General features: G+C 43.8%; 6 protein-coding genes across 6 annotated transcripts; 3 read left to right on the top strand and 3 right to left on the bottom strand.

Annotated features, from left to right (window-relative positions):
• Nucleotides 1–927: 927 nt before the first annotated feature.
• On the bottom strand, nt 928–2,043 carry LAJ45_11576 (uncharacterized protein; the record flags this gene model as incomplete). The annotated part of the gene is made up of 2 exons (XM_046121060.1): nt 928–1,152; nt 1,300–2,043. The coding sequence occupies 2 exons, from the start codon at nt 2,041–2,043 to the stop codon at nt 928–930; spliced, it is 969 nt and encodes a 322-aa protein (XP_045965750.1).
• Nucleotides 2,044–2,484: 441 nt separating this feature from the next.
• On the bottom strand, nt 2,485–2,760 carry LAJ45_11575 (uncharacterized protein; the record flags this gene model as incomplete). Its single annotated transcript, XM_046121059.1, has 1 exon — nt 2,485–2,760. The coding sequence occupies one exon, from the start codon at nt 2,758–2,760 to the stop codon at nt 2,485–2,487; it is 276 nt and encodes a 91-aa protein (XP_045965749.1).
• A 2,093-nt stretch (nt 2,761–4,853) lies between these two features.
• Nucleotides 4,854–8,536, top strand: LAJ45_11574 (uncharacterized protein; the record flags this gene model as incomplete). Its single annotated transcript, XM_046121058.1, has 4 exons — nt 4,854–4,977; nt 5,047–5,435; nt 5,496–6,088; nt 6,136–8,536. The coding sequence occupies 4 exons, from the start codon at nt 4,854–4,856 to the stop codon at nt 8,534–8,536; spliced, it is 3,507 nt and encodes a 1,168-aa protein (XP_045965748.1).
• A 435-nt stretch (nt 8,537–8,971) lies between these two features.
• LAJ45_11573 (uncharacterized protein) lies at nt 8,972–10,529 on the top strand (the record flags this gene model as incomplete). The annotated part of the gene is made up of 2 exons (XM_046121057.1): nt 8,972–10,477; nt 10,527–10,529. The coding sequence occupies 2 exons, from the start codon at nt 8,972–8,974 to the stop codon at nt 10,527–10,529; spliced, it is 1,509 nt and encodes a 502-aa protein (XP_045965747.1).
• A 1,109-nt stretch (nt 10,530–11,638) lies between these two features.
• Nucleotides 11,639–12,175, top strand: LAJ45_11572 (uncharacterized protein; the record flags this gene model as incomplete). Its single annotated transcript, XM_046121056.1, has 2 exons — nt 11,639–12,011; nt 12,066–12,175. 2 exons carry the CDS (start codon nt 11,639–11,641, stop codon nt 12,173–12,175), a joined length of 483 nt encoding a protein of 160 aa, XP_045965746.1.
• Nucleotides 12,176–13,395: 1,220 nt separating this feature from the next.
• On the bottom strand, nt 13,396–13,975 carry LAJ45_11571 (uncharacterized protein; the record flags this gene model as incomplete). Its single annotated transcript, XM_046121055.1, has 3 exons — nt 13,396–13,424; nt 13,487–13,897; nt 13,954–13,975. 3 exons carry the CDS (start codon nt 13,973–13,975, stop codon nt 13,396–13,398), a joined length of 462 nt encoding a protein of 153 aa, XP_045965745.1.
• Between the last annotated feature and the right edge of the window lie 5,209 nt (nt 13,976–19,184).

Below are 19,184 nucleotides of genomic sequence, written 5' to 3'. Positions count from 1 at the left end.
TTTCCACGGCGGTGAGTGATAATTTGTGATCGAGTGATAATCTGTGACTATGAATTGACTCCGGTGAGCCGATAATAATTGATTGAAGTTGAGCTAGCCAGAGGATAATAGAGGTGGTCAACTGAAAGCGAAAGCTTGGAAGAATTCTACTGTAGATACGGTATACAAAGGGAAATCGCTTAGGTATGATTCTCTCCTCTGCCGTGGCGCTCCGACAAGAATGTTAGTGAATTAAGTCTTGAAATGCCGACAGAAGAGGTAAAGAAGAACGGAGGAGGCCAAATTTAAGCTAAAACGTTGAACGATTTTAATGTAGATGCCATATACAAAGCGAAATCTCGGAACACCTCTATATATAGTTTTAACGTCCGGGACTACTGGCGTAGACTGCGGTATGCAATATGTAAGTGATTAAAATCGAGTGAGCGGGAAGAGGTAAAGAGAAACGGGAAGGTCAAATAAAAGGTAAGGTTTTGAAGAATTTGACTGTAGATGCTGTATGCAAATAATATTAAGATTTAGTTTCTTTAAATAAGGTATTTACAGGAGGTAAACGGTATTAATGGTATATGAGGAGTTATCAACTGACACTAGGACAACTTCACAGGCGGAACGGGCAATCGTTACGGAATTCCTACGAAAGGCACAGTTTATTGTATTGGTAAAAGCAATTCAGGAGCGAAAGTAGCTTTTTGAGTAGGCCTAGCAAGTGCAGACTTCTTCCTCCGGCTTGTGTACAGCACTATATAACACCATAAAGCGAAAGTATCGAACACCCCCTCCGTGTTTAAAGAAAACATGAAACTGCACCGTATAATTGAAGCCAAAGACATTCCTCGTAATTCCAGTCACATATCGTCACTCGCTTGACCAAGCACCTCGCTCATATATTGTCACTCGCGCCTCTAGTCATGGATAATCACTCGTTCACAGTTCTGTGCTACCAATACGGCGACGCTTATAGTCAGGAGGTATTCCTGCCTCGTAACCATCCAATGCAGTCAATCCATGCTTAGCAATAGTTTGTTTGAGAAAGTTTTCCGCCGCTGTCCTTTCTGGGGTGTTGTCGCTGTCTTTGTGTGTATAATTTTCGGGTAGGCTAAACATCTCTTGAATTGTGAAAAGCTCAATATCAGGCTCAGTCTCGGTATACTATCCTCACATTAGTTGATTCAATAATAGTAAGTGATGTCCTCTTACATCATCCTCAGGCCATGAATCGGGAATGACTGTCGGCTCGGTTTCTGGAAACTATTTTTGGTGTTGGTGGATTTCATTGAATAAGGATAGCTTTCTTACATTATCTTCAGCAAATGAGTTTGGTCTAACTGTTGGCTCCGAGCTGTGCTGTCTGGAGGGGTGGTGCAAGTGACGGTTGCGAGTAATGGTTGTTGAGATAGCTGGCGGAGCGTATTGGAAGACAATTGTTACCTGGTTGTCGAGACTGGGATACCAAGAGTGAAGAACAGACTTGATGGTTCGAAGAGATCTGACAGAAGGGGATAAATGATGTGGTAGTTTAGCTGTATCGTCCCATCCATGCGTGAGAAAACACTCTCGCATTTGAGGGGCAGTTGAATAAAGCTTCTGAAAATCTTTCTCCCATTGAGCCCATGTAGTAGTCGACCTGAGTAGTCGATCTGTCAGAAAGCTGTCCCATGATTTTCTATGAACCCTTTCGGTTAGGAGAGTAGCTGATGGTCTCCAAGTCTCTCTTCCTATAATAACAAATTCATTATAACGGCGGTGTGGCTGCTGAAGCTTTGCGGGAGTATAGCCACAGATGATGTTTAAGACACGTTGGTAGGGATGGCGTGGAAGATCAGGTGCAGGGTGGTCATCGTCGGTAGACTCAAAGTAACTAAAGGAGGTGTTGGAGTGGTTGCCGGAGTGGTTACCGTTGGTTCCGCCGGGGAGGTTGACAGCAGTGCTGCCGATTGGGCTGCCAGAAGGGCTGGAGGAGATATATAATAGGGGAGGCTTTCCCGGGTTTGAAGGGGATGGTGGTGAGTACCTACGAAGCCTGTTGGAGTTTGGCATCATGCTGGATAGATGAAACAAGAGAACAATAGAGAAGTGATGATGAGGTTGGAGAAGCAGTGAGAAGGAATGAAGGGAGTGAGTGGAGTAGAAGGAATATATCAGAGCGGTTTATCGACCCAGAAACTTGACAGCGTACGTGTTATGTTCACCGAAGGACACATCTCCTGCCGCATATAACCGGCCGCCTGTATAGGTAAAACTCGGTGTGTTTTCACTTGCTGACCATTCTCTACGACCACTCTCTATAGCGCTTTTTCGATACTTGTGCAGTCAGTAATATACAATGGAGAAAAAAGAAAATAGTTTCATTCTGCTCGTCAGGTTGTGGGCAAATATAATTAGATTTATTTATAGCAAGCGATAGCAAGTACAACAATTCTTTCTCCGCCGGCACAGGTGGCCCTTTGACAACAAGTACTAATAGTATTCTGGGAATGTAAGTTAAACTACAGCATCATGCTTTGGTTTTTGGAAGCCGAAGTTTGTTAAAGGCATCTGTCCTTCCTTTAGTTTCGGCACTGGTTTCGGGGCATTGAGTGCCTTCTCCTTCCTACGCGCCGCGGCTTTGGCCCTTCTATTCTTCTGGCGTTCCATCTCTTCGACTTTTTTCCTATCCTGTTCTTGTTTTTTGAACCACTGATTCAGCTCCTTTTCAGTCATACGAGGGCGGTTGAGGTAACGTCGATGGCTTTCGAGCTTTGCCTGTCGGGAGGTCATTGGCCTGACTGGTTTGTATGACGATTCAGGTTCGGGCTCAGCAGGCGTCTTGACTATGCGTGGGAAGAATGTAGAGATGTGTAGCTGATGAGAAGGATGTTTGGGGCCATCACATTTTTTTTTGTTCTTATTTGTAGGAGCTGCCGAGAGTTAGATGCATGAAATCTTGGAGGGGTGATTGACATACGAGACATGATGAAGGTAGCGTCGGGTGGGTTGTGAGTGATTAAAGGAGACGAGAGTTCCAGTGGTATTTATATGAGCGATGGGACATACCTGGCGGTGTTTCTGCATGCTGGTACGTTGATATGTACACGAGAGGATAGAGAGAGCCAGAGAAGTAGAAGTAAGAAGCAAGCAATGTTTCGTGCCAGGTGGAAGGCATCGGATAATACATGTATGTTAGCTGGCTATAGATGGAATCAAAAGCTGCATTCAAGATCTGACTGGGTATGTGTTGAACTGGGAGGGACAGCGTGTTTTGGCCTACAGCTACCTGATTAGAAACAGTCTAGAATACGACCGGAGACATTGCCTGATGGATGGCTTCGTACAGGAGGAATATGAATAGCGTCTGAATACATGTAGATTTGGAAGTATTTTCGGGGTGCAAGGTAAGTTCGTTGGTGAGGAGGAAAGAGTTCTCTGTCTCCGGGCTGCGAGTGCCCCACTATAACTTTATGAGAATTGCCCCACTATACAATGTGTACATACATATGCTACACTAAGTATACGTAAGAATATGTGGCTCTATTCGTGCGGCTCTGCTAGCATACGGCTCTGTTAGTGTGCGGCTCTGTTAGTATGCGGCTCTACGGGCATGCGGCTCTACTCGTGGCACTCTGTCAACGTGAGGCGATAGCACATGGTTCTCTTCATGAAGCTCTGGTAGTATATGGCTCTATTCCTGCGGTTCGGTTCCTGCAGCTCTGCTAGTCTGCGGCTCTGATAGTCTATGGCTCTACTCATTACATTCTGTCAGCGTGAGGCTCTGCTAGCATACGGCTCTGCGGGTATGTGGCTCTATTCGTGTGGCTCTGCTAGTATGTGGCTCTACCAGCATACGGATCTGCTAGCACACAATTCTGTTTATGTTGCACTGTTCGTCTGACTCCGTTCCTGGAGCTCTGCTATTCCATTCATGGGTATCGCCCGCGTCGCTAGCTCAATTGCAAGAATCTTTGTACTCAGCTACTCATCCCAACCGGACATCTACTTACTATATGCTACTCAATAAAGTTTCTTATTCAACAAACAATAAATAAAAATACAAACTACTATAACGGTCATTTGCAAAGCGACAACAAGTGTCACGGCCACCTTAGGACCGGCAGTAAATATTCCAAAGCTTTCTATATATAGTAATCCATGGCGTTCTGTCGCTATCAAGATTCTTTCAGTCACATATAATAAGAATACGTCTCGAAAATATGGTAGATCCTTTCCAGTTTGGGTGCACTGGCATCTTTGGCAATTGTTGCTTTCTCAGGATGAGTGTCGTTAATGGGGGGTATCACGTGAGACAAATCATCGCTTTCCAATTGCCTGGTACAGTATTGATCGATGAAGGCAAACGGGAGGTAAGATTGACAGTGGAGGAGCCTAATGATCAACAATGGGTAGCGGGTAAGAGGGACAGTGGGCGAGAAGATGACACGGAACAAAAGAACAGGTGTCGATAGCGAGTATTAGGTACTGTGTTTTGATCAACACTACCCCACCTCACATCACCATCTACACGATTTACTGCACAACGCTTCTTGAATCAAAAGTTTCATCGATAAAAATGACAAAAAGAAGATGTGCAGTTTGCACAGTCGAGTTCCCTGATATGAATGCGTACCGGAGGCACTATAGAGTAGGTACACAATGATGGTGACTGGTGGGTTTCTCTACTGACAGCGTGGTAGTCAACTCATCAAGCCAGATCTACGGTAAAATGCATAGGAGGTGTAGTGACATTTCATCGGCATACCATTACCGGCTACTTCAAGTGCAACTGCGGGTACAGCAGCAAGGTGCCAGATAGTATTGGAAGGCATGCCCGTGATAAGCCACTGGATCATTTTGGAGATCTTCCTTCGGATTCCCATATGAGTCCTGGTGGTGTCATGGTTGCTGAATGGCCACCAGCGGAAGGAAATCCGGATAACGGGGATATTGTGATGCCAGATGCCGTTCAGGTAGAAAGGGTACCAAAGGCACCAAAATCAAAAGGTATTATGGTACCTCTAAAGTAGCTTACTATTGTACTAGGCACTAATGTGATTTTCGATGTTATGTTAGGCGGGAGTGTCCCTCTCCCTGAGACTGTGCCACTACGCTTGAGTGACGCCGTTGTGCCAGATAGCAGTAATGCAATTTCAGATGTGGCTATGTCAGAGGGGAGCGGGCTGTTGCCTGTTATCAACGCGATGCATGGGAATGAAGCTATAATTCCGGAGAGCAGTAATGCAATGTCAGATATTGTGATGCCAACTGTGGTGCCGGCGAGAACCGAACCTCCAGGCAAGAATACCACCACTGGAAATTTAATGTTGGCCATTGTCGTACCGGTAAGGAGCAAGCCTCCAGCGGAGCTTGTGGCAATAGGGAACAATGTCATTATTGCCGACGATGTTGTAATGAAGGGAGTTGGCGAAGTAGTAGAGGTGTCCCCAGAGCGTGAAGCAGAGGTAACGGGGTACCCCGTTGATGCATAATTCATTTTTCTAATTTTGCAAACTGCTGGGCAGGATCTAGGACTTTTCTTCCTAAGGAAGTATCGGGTGATACTTTGCCTTGACTGTCAAACAGGACTCGATCCCGACCATGTTTTTGTCCATTTGAAGCGGGAGCACGAACTTGTCAAGACAGAAAAAGCAAGAGTTGATAAGCTTGTGGCTCGTCTTATGCCGTTGCCCGTTCTTGAAGTTAGCCTACCACCGCCGCACCAGTCACCAGTTGAGAACCTGAATATAATCGATGCGTTCTTTTGCCTCGTGTGCTTCTATACCGCAAAAAATAAAGGATCAATGAGAACTCATATCAAAGCGACCGATTGCTTCACAGAAATACAGAAGAAAGACCAAGGGTATGCCAAAGTCAAGGCGTGTAAGGCTCAGGCTTTCTTCCTGTCTCTTGGTAGAAAGTTGTTTCCCGTCAGCTATACACCCAATGATCGTGTGGCCATACAGCTTCCGGGCCTCACCCAAGAAATGATTGAGAATGAACAGCTGTCATTCTCGTCCTTTGTATCACTGGTGGAGGAGAAGAGGGTTGTCGGGGAGATTTCTTCAGATGAGGTTGGCCCTTGGTTGGGGCGCACAGGCTGGATCAACCATTTTAGGTTAGTCAATCCATAACCTCTTGGGGTAATTTATTAACCGAGTGTAGGCTCGTGAATACGGAAACCATACGAGGCTTCATGGACTTTGCTGGTACATTTGAGGGATATCTCAAGGTATTTTCAACTGTGTTGGACACGATGTTCAAAAATTGCAGAGCTGTTTACGACCTCCGGGCAAGTATTCACACCAGGCGTTGGATGAATAGCAAGAGTGGTACGGAATATGATAAGGTTGCCTTTTCACATGTTAGCGACCTCACAGAGGAGAGATATAGGACCACAACCAAGCATTTAATTCTCTACCTACTTCATATGGTGATGTCTAGGAATTTCAACAAGACTCCGTATAAGGACCTGATCATTATGACGCCCGAGCAATCGGAATGCTTCAAGCCAATTCTTGAAATATTAAAACCTTCTCCTAAGCCAGATATGGAGAAGCTCGAGGAGCTGGCATATAAATTATGCATTAGTCTAATTGAACAGCGGTTTGATGAAGGTAATTCATCAAAGACACCCATCATGCACGCATTCGGTGTTCTTGGAATCAGCAAAGATGGGACTTTCAGGCCTGCTTCGTCTATGTCTTCTGATATTGCTGCAATAATTTATTGGTCAAAGCTCCTGCTGGTACGGAGAGCCTATGAGCTTTCAAAAGAGGTTCCGAGTGGTGAAGGTGGGGGCTCAACTGTGTGTGAACAGTACCAACATCTGCATTACAATTATGTTGCACCAACAGGCCTTGCACCGCTTCCTGAACTGATAAATTTATTGGGCTGGGCAATGACAATAGGAACAGGCGAGTCAGCGGTACCGAATATTATGTGGAGCCAGAGGCCCGGAGTCGAGGAGTTATCCTTCAATGGCCTCAAAGTGTCGACAGACCGATTTAGAAGCATGATACAGAATGAGATTGTGAAGGCGAATACACTCCTGCTTGAAACATTCGGTATAGATACCAGTACCAGCTTTTCTGAGAAGGATATTTGCGATATCTACGACGACACATCTAACCGAAATGCTGGTTATTGCTTCTTGAAGGACCCGAGTAATGAGAATATTTTTCCGACCGATAATATTCTGAATTTGGTATTTAAGCACGAACCATTGTGCAAAAGGCTTGTGAGAATTGTTGATCACCGCGTAGTATACATGAGCTCTGGGAAGGCTGTGGTAATATCGGAGGCACGGAAGCTGCTGCATTTGCTTATGGGATTGTTCCACCTTATAGGGGGGCAGCCAGCGAGATCGACAGAGTTGGTAAAGTTGACCTGGCGCAATAGCGCATTATCCAGCCGGAACATTTTCATATTTGACGGCGGTGTCCTTTGGATAACCGACTACTTCAAAGGAAGAACCTCTCTCGGTTGGTCCAAGTTCATTCCCAGATTTATTCCACCTCAGATAGGCTCGATCTATATCAATTTTGTCTACAAAATTCTTCCACTCTATATGTTCTTCCAGGATCCTTCCAGTGATAGCTTAACAGTCGATAATCGCTACTACCTGTTCTCGGATGATGGGGTCAAACCATGGCCGGGTACCATGCTAACAGATCTACTAAAGAATATTAGTACCTATGAGTTTGGCGAGAATAATGCATTCAGTACCGCCGGATACCGCCATATGGCTATCTCCATATCCAGACGCTACCTTGACAGTGAATTTGGAGGAGAGGTTTCAGCCGACACAGAGGACCCTATGGATCTGCAGGCAGCGCACTCTTCAAATACTGCAGATAGAGTGTATGGCGTTAGGGCTGATTTGGTGTATGGAATATCAGAGCGTTCAATACAAGTCTTTCAAGGCCTTAGTCTTACTTGGCATAATTTTCTCTTTTCCAAGCTGACTGCGGTGAGGTGGATGAAACGAAAGCGCGAGAGCAATAATAGGAGGAGGGGAGCCATGCTTTGCCCCTGTGGTGGAATAATCGATTCCACAAATGCTCCCACAGTTGCCCCGGCAGAGGGGACAGAGGCTGATGCTACCACACTGTCAGCTAATGCTGATATTCCTGTTTACAGTAATGGATTTACCTACACTGTTCGGGCAACCAAAACACCTGAAGCCTTGTCACTAGCGAACACAGCCTTGACTCGCCTCTATGGCGAAGAAGCATTCTTCAAGAGCCAGCAGCAGCTCTTGGGATTGCGCCTTGTTTTTGAAGGGATTTCACCCCTGCTTGTAGTTTTACCAACGGGCGGTGGTAAAAGTATCCTGTTTGAAGGACCTGCTAAGAAAGGTGGTATTTCCATTGTGATTGTTCCACTTATTGCCTTGCGTGCCGACTTGAATAAACGTGCGCTGTTGCATGGCATAGATAGCCAGGAATGGGGAGGGAGAATAAACAATGATACTCCACTGGTTTTTGTTACAGCTGAAGCATCCATGAAACCTAATTTTAAACAGTATATTCGAGGACTGCTCGTGCGACAGTTGCTTCAGTGAATCTATATTGATGAAGCTCACATGCTTATATTTGGCTCTGATATCCGGGATGCTTATAAAGGTGTTTTCTGGTATGCATCTTTGGGTGTTCAGATTGTGTTTCTTGCCGCTACTATGCCTCCCTACATGCTGCGTGAGTTTGATGCCGCACCACTTATTACACGAACGGTTGTAGTAAGAGCTTCTTCAAACCTTCCCAATATGATTTACAGTTGTTACAAGGTGCCTCGAGGGGAGGTTCACAGAAAGGCTCGTCAAATTATCCATGCCTACCCCATTGAACCTCAAGAACGTATTTTGTTATACACCAGGAGTGTGCATACCTGTCAGGTAATGGCTGAGCATTTACAATGTGGGCTCTACCACTCGGGGAGCCCAAATAAAAATGCTGATTTGAATGATTGGTTAGCTGGGTAATCCCAAATTTTGGTAGCGATGACTGCCCTAGGTGCAGGTGTCGACATCGTCAATATACGCTTGGTTTGTTTTGTTAATCTCCCTCATTCATTTGTCGCCTTTGCACAGGGTAGCGGCAGAGGTGGGCGAGATGGGAGGACTTGCATTACGGTAGTGGTGTTTGGTTCCGACGAGCTTTATAAATCACCGGAGAATAATTTCTTTGAGCTTGATATTGAGAGTCTTCGTTCATTTTTAGCAACGGACTCATGCCGGCGTGCCTGCCTCTCTGAATACTTTGACGGTAAAAGAGAGAGGTGTGACCCAGATCATGATGAGTTATGCGATAACTGCACAAAGAGATTGAAGGGAAAGCGGAAGCAAACTTTAGATCAACAAGTATCTGTGCGACGCAGTCATACATCTGTTCCACAAGACTACACTCTTATTCAACATGAACAGGAAGCGGAAGTCCTCACTAGAGCAGAGGCTGTAGCTCCTGCCGTACCGCAAGCTGTAGCACTTCGTACTCCTGCTCCATTCCCTTGGCAGAAAGTTAATGAAGTTATCGAAATTTCCGATGCAACACAAGATATCCCTGCTGCAACAGCAACACCGAGAGCTACAAGGCGCAGAGCGCGCAGAATTATAGAGTCTAGCTCTTCTGAAAGTGAAGGGGATCTCCCTAACTTTGAGCAAAATGGTGAGCCGATATGCGATTCGCCTGTGCCAGTCGCTAGCCGGAGCTCTACGTGGACAACCAGAACCACCAAGAGCAGTGGTATATCTAAGTTGAGGGGTGGAACGCTATCTGTATCTTCTCCAAGGAATAGAAGAGTTGATCCTCTGACTAGGAAAATAACCTACTCAAGGAGGATTAGTCCGAAGAGAGCGCACACTACTATAGCAGCCACTACCGCTGCTACCACCATTGCTACCACCAAAGTGAAGCCAGAAAGTGGAGCTCCTCGTAATTCAAATACAGCGGACTCAATTACCGTAGCCATTACCAGCGGTCGTTCGCGGATTGGTCCTTGGGATAAATTTCAGAGCAAGCAGAAAAATGAAGACTGGTGGATAAAGGCTGTTGCCGAACTTGAAGCAATGAAAGGTCAGTGTACATTTTGCTGGGTTACCACCAGGAGCCGGATTGCATTAGATCATAATATTGAGAATTGCACCCAACGCGTACCACTTGAAGATTTTGGTCCATATAAGCCCACTTATTCCGAATACAGGAGCTGGAGGAAGGCACTTCAATTCAGCGAGTACACATGCTGCTATCAATGTGCATTGCCGATGAACCTTTGCAATCCGGTCAGGGTGGTAAAGTGTTTGTATGGCCGTAATATTGTTGCACCAGTAGCGTATATGGCTCAGTATCTACCAACATTCCGGGCAGAGGTGGAGGCTTTAATGGGTAAGCCATTGCACTCATCAGAGTACCTGATTTGGCTTGGGCAAAAGACCGAATTGTATGGTAAAAAGTGTTCAAACTTGATGAAAGTCTTCGAGGTGGGACTTAACCTTGAGCCCATTAATCAGGTATGTATTAGTTCTGATATAGTAGATAGGCTATACTGATGGAATCTAGTAATTTTTCTGGTAAGAATATTTTAAGCTTGTTGATGTAGCATGGTGTGTGTGTGCTTTATAGCCTGGTATGTTTAGGATCAAAACAGATGCTTCTGGGTTTTGCTGACATATTCTAGCGGAATCCTGGATAATTTGAGGTTTTTTATCGCTTTTTATATTGAGGCAACCTCGCGACATGGTGGCTAAGTTTCTTTTTATTTGTAATGGTATAGAAGGTAGATGTGACGAAATATATCTAACTTGCTTAATCCAAATTTGTGTTTTGCTAAACTATTGTCGCTGTTCTCCAGTGAAACTAACCGCTCCGGGAAAGATTGTCCGCTACGGTGTTTGATGACAGAAGTATTTAGAGCCAAGCCAAAAATATCTAGAGAGAAGTAAATGATACCAAATGAAAATTTAGCTTTTGAAGAGATTTACTGTAGATGTTATATCCAAAGTGAAATCCTCAATACCTTTGTCGGGATTGCTCTATCTACTGTATACCATAACCGACTATCTATAGTTTTTAGCAGACTACGGTTGGAGACGGAAGCAGGATGAAAATGAAAGCTTTGCAGAATTTTGTTATATAGAACATATACAAAACAAATTGTCGAGATTAGTATTGGTACCTAGAGTCAGCCTATCCACCATGCAGTGATTAAAGTTGCGAATAATTGTTCAGAAACCAACTATAACATGTGTTACTAGTACAGATAGGTATGGCCACGCGTCTTTCTTCGGACAAGAAACATCAGCAAGTTTAACAATTTCTGTAAAGTGTCTCCTGAGTTTCCAGAGAATCAAAATCCGTTTTGATGTCTCAGGAGAACCTCAGGAGACCCAGGAGACTTTTGAGAGACTCATGAATATGTACAATCTTGCTGATGAATCAACAGCATGCATTAAACCTGTACATACGTATATGTATCATGTATTCCATTTGAGTGTACGTGGCATTAACGGCATTTGTTAGGTCGTTCTTCATTCAACTTCATTCAACCTCATACCTCCGGACAGACTCCATCTTCCTGCACACTCACTCCATCCTCCAAATCGATCCCCTAATACGATCTTCATCCTTCTGCAACACGAAACAGTCAAAAGTCATCACCAAAAACAGCTAGGATGGCAAGCCAGGCAGCAAGATATGAACGGATCTACCCAACAGATGATTGCATTATTAAGGAGTATGAGGAGCAGTTGATGGCATTGAATGAGCGATTTAGAGTCCACCGATACAAGTTACGCGATAACGGGAAGGAACTGCTCATTTTGAAGGATAAAATGACGGTTGTCCAATACAAAGCCGAGCTCATGCCGGAGAACTATTTGATGGAACTTGAGGAGCTCAATGGAGCCATCATGGCTATCGAGCTTGAGAATAATAATCTTCATGGAACAATAGACTTTATTGAATGGTTGAAAAATCAAGCTCGTTGCTCCATTCTGTATCTGCAGAATGGAGAGGTTCCGGATGGGCAACATCATCCTGCTGCTGGTAAGTCTGAAAGCTTCTAATTAAATTTTGTTTGCTAACTTCATCTCGTGACAGATACTACCGAAATCGATACAGTGACTACCGAGACTGATACAGTCACTACCCAAGTCGGTGCAGTTAATGTTGAGGGAACGAAAGCTGAAGAGGAGGAAATTAAGGGCTAGAAGGTTGCTGAACGTTACCGAATGTAACCCCGTAGTTGGAGGATTTCTGCGATAAATTGCTTGTCTTGTGAACATAACTTACCAAATATGATGAATATTGCTTTGTATCAAACTCTAAATACTTGCTATATTACTTATTTACTGTCGGAAAGGCTTCACATATTACTTTACCGGTACTCCCAAGTACAACTGCGAGACTCCCGCAAATTGAAGTAAATTAAAGTTGGCCGGGAAAGCAGATGAAGGCAAATAATGTTATAGAACGATATTGTCGATAACACATGCAAAGTGGAAACCAACGTCTCAGAACTGTCAGAGTAATTTGGGACGTCAAAAGAGATAGTTGAAAATACCCATAAATTTTAGTTATGTAAAACTCTTTCAATTGTTACATCATAGTTCCAGCTTTACTTTGTACCAGAAAAAATGGCTCTGCTTTTTTTTTATAATATGATGCAAAAAGAAAAAAGAGATTTACCAACCACACACTCAATAGTGCATCGTCGGCGGCCCAGTGTTCGCAAGGGGTGGACCGAAACGGACCGTTTAAGTCATCCGTCTTTGGTGAGCCCAGGCTTGGCATTAATTGACTCAATGTAAAACGAGTCAGCTTTTTGATCCACAAGAGTAAAAAAGTAGATGTAATTAGGAATGACTACTCATGATTCTAGTGAGGGAAATTTCTTACCGTCAACGGCGGCGGACGGCTATTACCTACCAATGACTGCAAATTACTGCTTGTGACTACGGGACCGCGGTTGCCTAAATGTTACATGGGCCAGCTGACCGGCGGCCAGACGGTTGCGAACACTACCGGCGGCGGTCCCTAAACCAGAGAAAAAAAAGAAAATATGGTTACTCTTCTACCACATTATATCATATATAATATTCTTATCTGAATATTAAAGAAGGTTTGTGTAAGTATCAAACATCACATATCACAAATTTGGTATAGTAGAGCTCGATATAATTTGACAACGAGAGTAAGTTACAGGCTATGCCCAACATGACGTATCATGTATCATATATATTATAGGTACGGATAGGTTATGTGTTGCAATAATTGAAAGCAGCAAAGAAAACATTGAAAGCAATGTAAGTAAAACATTCAAAGCGAAGTTATATGGTTACCCCCTAACCACAAGTCAATCATCTACGATGTGTAGAAAATGATATAGCAAAAAAGAAATGAAAAAATTGAGCAAACTAGTGAGCGGTGCTTATTCTTCTTTATCGGCGAGGTATGAGTCTGTATAGCAAGGTATTTTTTGTTAGATTATATTGATATATACGGGCTGGATGAAGACTTACAGTCAGGACAACCGGGGTGGTTATTTATGGCTTGTTCCTTGACGTAAAGTTTGTGGTACATAATCCACTTCTCCTGAGCGTAGCGGAGGTGCTGGATAAGATCCTTGACACACTTCTCAGAGCGAGCAAGCTCTTCGCACAACAATTCAATGAGTTCTACGTTCCGGTTCGCTAAAATAGAGTAGCTCTTGTTGATGCCATTGCTGCGGAGTAAGGCGAGCTTGGCCTTTCTGAGTTCCGATTTGGGTGTATTGCTCGGGCCAGCTTTGGGACTGTCTTTGGAGATGACATATGTCTCAGGTTCAGGAGTAGTTGTTAGCGGGACAACATGACGGCAGTGGCTCCCTTCACCATAGGTGTATTCATCATAGTCTTCGGCCTTTATCTGTGTATCGGTTTCCTCTATAGGTGCTGCACAGTATCTAGTCAGTATCATTTAGCAGGTATAAAGATAGGCGATGCTTTACCAACTGACTTGGATTTGGACATTATGATGGTATAGTGATGATGATGACTGTAGACAGCGCTTTTGGTGGTTGGTGTCACTGAGTTTCGTATTGAGTGCAATGCGTGATGATGACTGAGGGAAGAGGGAGGATCGTGGCTATTTATACACTTCACTAGGCTTAACAATAGCTGTTCGCTTTCTCGTGTTGTATAGCTGTCTCGGTGTACAGTTACAGTATCCGGACAGATAGTGTTGAGCCAAGAAGGATGCGTTGGTCATGTTGGATGAGGAAAGATATGTTCACTGTATTGTTATGAGCTGCGGTAGAGGTGTTTAATTAATGTTAGCAGAGCCTCATATGTTTAGTTGCATTGTACAAATGTTACGAATGCCAGATAACAGCCACGGTAAAGCCTTCAGCAAAAGCCGTATGCATCGCTACAGATGAGCCACACTAGCCGCTATTAAGAGCCATATGGAATGTTCAGAGGTGTAAGCTTAGATTTAGTTCACCAAGAACAACACTCGAGTACCGGATAAGGGCTGCGTGGGGGTCAATGTATACGAATGAAAGAGCGGTTTGCTTTCTGAGTTTTTTTTGGTTGGGGTATATAATCAATAAGAACAGTATTACAAGAGTGCGATACAAGAGAGATCATACGGTTTGATAAATGTTGGAGCTCTAGATCTGAAGCTTTGAACGTGCGGTTAGGTATAGAGTTGTATAGAAGTATTCAACTAGTATTTTGTCGGGTATCCATATTATTCTAATTATGAATCTATCCACCATTGGATATTGAAAAGGCTTGATTCATTCTTACTGATTCTTTATTTCCCAATCAGGTAATTTTACCAGTCAGTGCTTGTATACCAAATAGTGAAGTAATACTCGCTTGTAAAATTTGTTCAGAATTAAGCTACAGGCCCAAGACTCTGAATAGGGAATGCATTTCTGAATGAGCCGAACTTGTCTAAATATTTGGCTTTCCAGGTTTTGTGTACAGGTATATTAAGCTTACCAGTAGTGCATATTCATACTTCTAATGATTTTCGCTTTTCATTTTGTTGCTATTATTTGGAAATATTACTGTTAAGTCAATTCCTGAAATCGAGTGATACTTCATGATCACAATGAATGTAACCACCATGAGATTCAAAGCCTTGCCTGTTAGATATTTTCGGCTGTAATATGATTTCATAATGTTGAAGTATTCACGGGATATAGTTCCCTCACTGGTACAAGATATTGAGCTATTGAAAGGCATTTTATCTTCGCTGTATTAATTTCCTGAATCGAGTGATACTTCATGACTCGCAGCTAATGTTATAAATTCAAGAGCTACGAGCCCTTTAAACTGAATATCAGTACTATCGACAGTAGAGGTTACGAATATGCTGATATTATTCGGTACTTGTAATTGTTATTAAAAATTACATGTGCATGATTAGGGGAATCGAGAAATACTTCATCAGCCAGCGATTTTAGTCGGTAGGTTGAGGTGCTCTAAATGGTCCTCGGATAAATAAACACTGATATCCCTAGTGCAGGATATGCATATAGGGAAGGAAGCATTTCAATGTTTACGGTACTAGTATGGATAATGGCATCACTGGCACTTGGAAGTGTACGAGTGATAACCTATGATCCGGGATTGGCATTGACGAATAAAGCTCGTGAATAGAATTACTCTTGATAGGGTTACTATGTAACGGGGATCTATGGGCGTAGGGGCTATGGTGCCAAGGAATACAACCGAGGCGAGGGCGTAGCGAGAGGTATTCTTGGCTATAGACTATGGGGTGGCTCTACTTGGTATGACAACCAATTGAACCCTATGACGAGACGTAGAACAAACGTGGTATTCGTAAAGTAGATACAAGAGGTTCCGTGAAGAGAAAAGGAAAGGAAGAGAAACATGAAAAGACACGAAACAACGCCCCTTTATATATCCAACTCCTAGTCCGTTGGTGACTAATACCTCGCGTAATGGAAACCGAAAGAACATAACAGAAACCTCATTACAAATCCTCGTTCAATTGCGCAACCGCTCCTCCACACGACCCAATCTATCGTCTTAGTCGAGATACAATATTGCCGTTACAGGCCACGCCCCCCTCTAAGGCCTACCTCCTGGTAGGCTTAGGCTTTCGTGGATAACGTTCATGGAATCGCTGAACAATATCAGGTGAATGCTCAAAGTCCGATAGCGGTTGCCAGGAGGCATCGTTGTATCCTTTGTATTGTACCAAGTACTCAAATTTCCCTCTTCGCTTTCTAGAATCCAAAATATCCTCGACTTCCAATTCTTCTTCTCCTTCGATCTCAACCGGAGGTGGTGGTGACTGCTTCTGTCCAGGTAATGGGTTACCTGCTTCAGGTGACAATAGCGAAACATGGAATACTGGATGGATATTCATAGAACGGGGAAGTTCTAGCTCGTAAGCATAGGAATTGACGATTCGTTTGATACTGTAAGGGCCAATCAGTTTCCAGTCGAGTTTCTTGGAGGGTCGTTTTGTCAAAACATGACGCGTCGATAAGAAAACTTTATCTCCGATACGATAACGAGGGGCGGGAGAACGGTTTAGATTGGCTGATTCCTCTTGTATTTTTTGTGACCGAAACATTTCGCTCTTTAGAAATTCCACCATATCCTTCATTTCTTTTGCAATACTATTGGCCTGATCTTCCGCTGTCGTTTTACCATGTTCTAAGGGGCCAAAAGTCATCCGTGGATTTCTTCCCGAGTTGGCATAGAAAGGAGAGACCTTTGTTGTTTCCGACACGTGATTGTTTGCTGCGAACTCAGCCATTGCCAATAGTCGGACCCAATCATCTTGTTGATAAGAAACATAGGTTCGAAGATACTGTTCCATCACGGCATTGATCCTTTCAGTTTATCCATCAGTCTGAGGGTGGAAGGCGGTGGAGAATCGTGGGGATATTTTCAGGCGTTTGCAAAGTGACTTCCAAAATTCCGCAACAAATTGGGTTCCTCTATCGGACACAATCGTATCAGGTAGTCCATGTAGGTTCCAAACATTATCGACATATAGCCTTGCTACTTCCTTCGAGTCCACCTCTTTAGTTGTTGGTATTAGGTGTCGCATTTTGGTTAGTTCATCAACAACAACTAGGATCGCATTATAGCCATCACTCTCAGGGAGGTCAGTAACAAAATCCATCGATATATCCGTCCATGGTCCGTCGGGTATTGGCATTGGGCGAAGTACTCCGTAAGGCGCATTGCGTGGTGCCTTGCTACGGGCACACACATTACAATTCCTGACATATCGATCGAGATCCTTTCGCATTTGTGGCCAATAATACTCCCGACTCAAGAGTTCCAATGTCTTCGCTCTACCCGGATGGCCTGCTGATGGTTTGTCATGATATTCTTGTAGGAGCCTCAACAGGAGATCGTTGTCATTTGGTACATAGAGTGCGCCTCGATAAAGTAGCCGACTATTGTTGACCTCAGTACATTCGGCAAGTGAAATTTTATTCGAATGGTGAACATCGTTCCGAAGCATAGCGAGGATTTCATTTGGGAAACTATCGACTAGGTAAGCTTTTGAAAATAACTCCTTCACAGTAGACATTCCTTCAGCGGATTCATTTGATAAAGAACCCGCGAACAAACTTAGCTTTGTATCCAAATTTTTTCGCTTCAGAACCACTTGGCTCTGATGTGTCAACCGTTCATCCCACTCTTTAGGTAGGTCACCTGACCTTCTAGTTAATGCATCCGGTTTCGCTCCTTGTTTTCCTGGTCGGAATTGTATAACAAAATCGAAACGTGGAAGGAATTCAGACCAACGAGCTTGTCGACGATTTAACAATTTTGTTGTCATGAAATATTCTAAATTACGGTGATCGCTAAAAACTTCAATAGGGAATTGTGCTCCTTCCAGATGATGTCGCCATTCTTCGAAACATCGTACGATTGCTAGAAGTTCCTTATCATAGATTTCTGTAACGGGGTCTATGGACGTAGAAACTATGGTGCCAAGGAATACAACCGAGGCGGGTACGTGGCAATAGGTATTCAAGACTATGGGCTATGGAGTGGCTCTTCCTAGTATGACAACTAGTTGAACCCTATGACGAGGCGTAGAATAAAAGTAGTATTCGTGGAGTAAATACAAGAGGTTCCGTGAAGAGAAAAGGAAAGGAAGAGAAACATGAAAAGACACGAGACAACGCCCCTTTATATATCCAACCCCTAGTCCGTTGATGACTAATACCTCGCGTAATGGAAACCGAAAGAACATAACAGAAACCTCATTACAAATCCTCGTTCAATTGCGCAACCGCTCCTCCACACGACCCAATCTATCGTTTTAGTCGAAATACAATGTTGCCGTTACAGACCACACCCCCCTCTAAGGCCTACCCCCTGGTAGGCTTAGGCTTTCGTGGATAACGTTCATGGAATCGTTGAACAAGATCAGGTAAATGCTCGAGGTCTGATAGCGGTTGCCAGGAGGCATCGTCGTATCCTTTGTATTGTACCAAGTACTCAAATTTCCCTCTTCGCTTCCTAGAATCCAAAATATCCTCGACTTCCCATTCTTCTTCTCCTTCGATCTCAACCGGAGGTGGTGGTGATTGCTTCTATCCAGGTAACGGGTTACCTGCTTCAGGTGACAATAGCGAAACATGGAATACTGGATGGATATTCATAGAGCGGGGAAGTTCTAGCTCGTAAGCATAGGAATTGACGATTCGTTTGATACGGTAAGGGCCAATCCGTTTCCAGTCAAGTTTCTTGTAGGGTCGTTTTGTCAAAACATGGCGCGTCGATAAGAAAACTTTATCCCCGATACGATAACGAGGGGCGGGAGAACGGTTTAGATTGGCTGATTCCTCTTGTACCTTTTGTGACCGAAACATTTCGCTTTTCAGGAATTCCACCACATCCTTCATTTCTTTTGCAATGCTATTGGCCTGATCTTCCGCTGTCGTTTTGCCATGTTCCAAGGGGCCAAAAGTCATCCGTGGATTTCTTCCCGAATTGGCATAGAAAGGAGAGACCTTTGTTGTTTCCGACACATGATTATTTGCTGCGAACTCAGCAATTGCCAATAGTCGGACCCAATCGTCTTGTTGATAAGAAACATAAGTTCGAAGATACTGTTCCATTACGGTATTGCTCCTTTCAGTTTGTCCATCAGTTTGAGGATGGAAAGCAGTGCAGAATCGTGGGGATATTTCCAGGCGTTTGCAAAGTGACTTCCAAAATTCCG

The sequence above is a fragment of the Morchella importuna genome (assembly GCF_003444635.1).
Source record: "Morchella importuna strain M04M26 chromosome Unknown Morimp01GS075, whole genome shotgun sequence".
Classification (NCBI taxonomy): Eukaryota; Fungi; Ascomycota; class Pezizomycetes; order Pezizales; family Morchellaceae; genus Morchella; species Morchella importuna.
The sequence above is the reverse complement of the archived record's forward strand: the minus strand, read 5'-3'. Positions and strand labels throughout refer to the sequence as shown.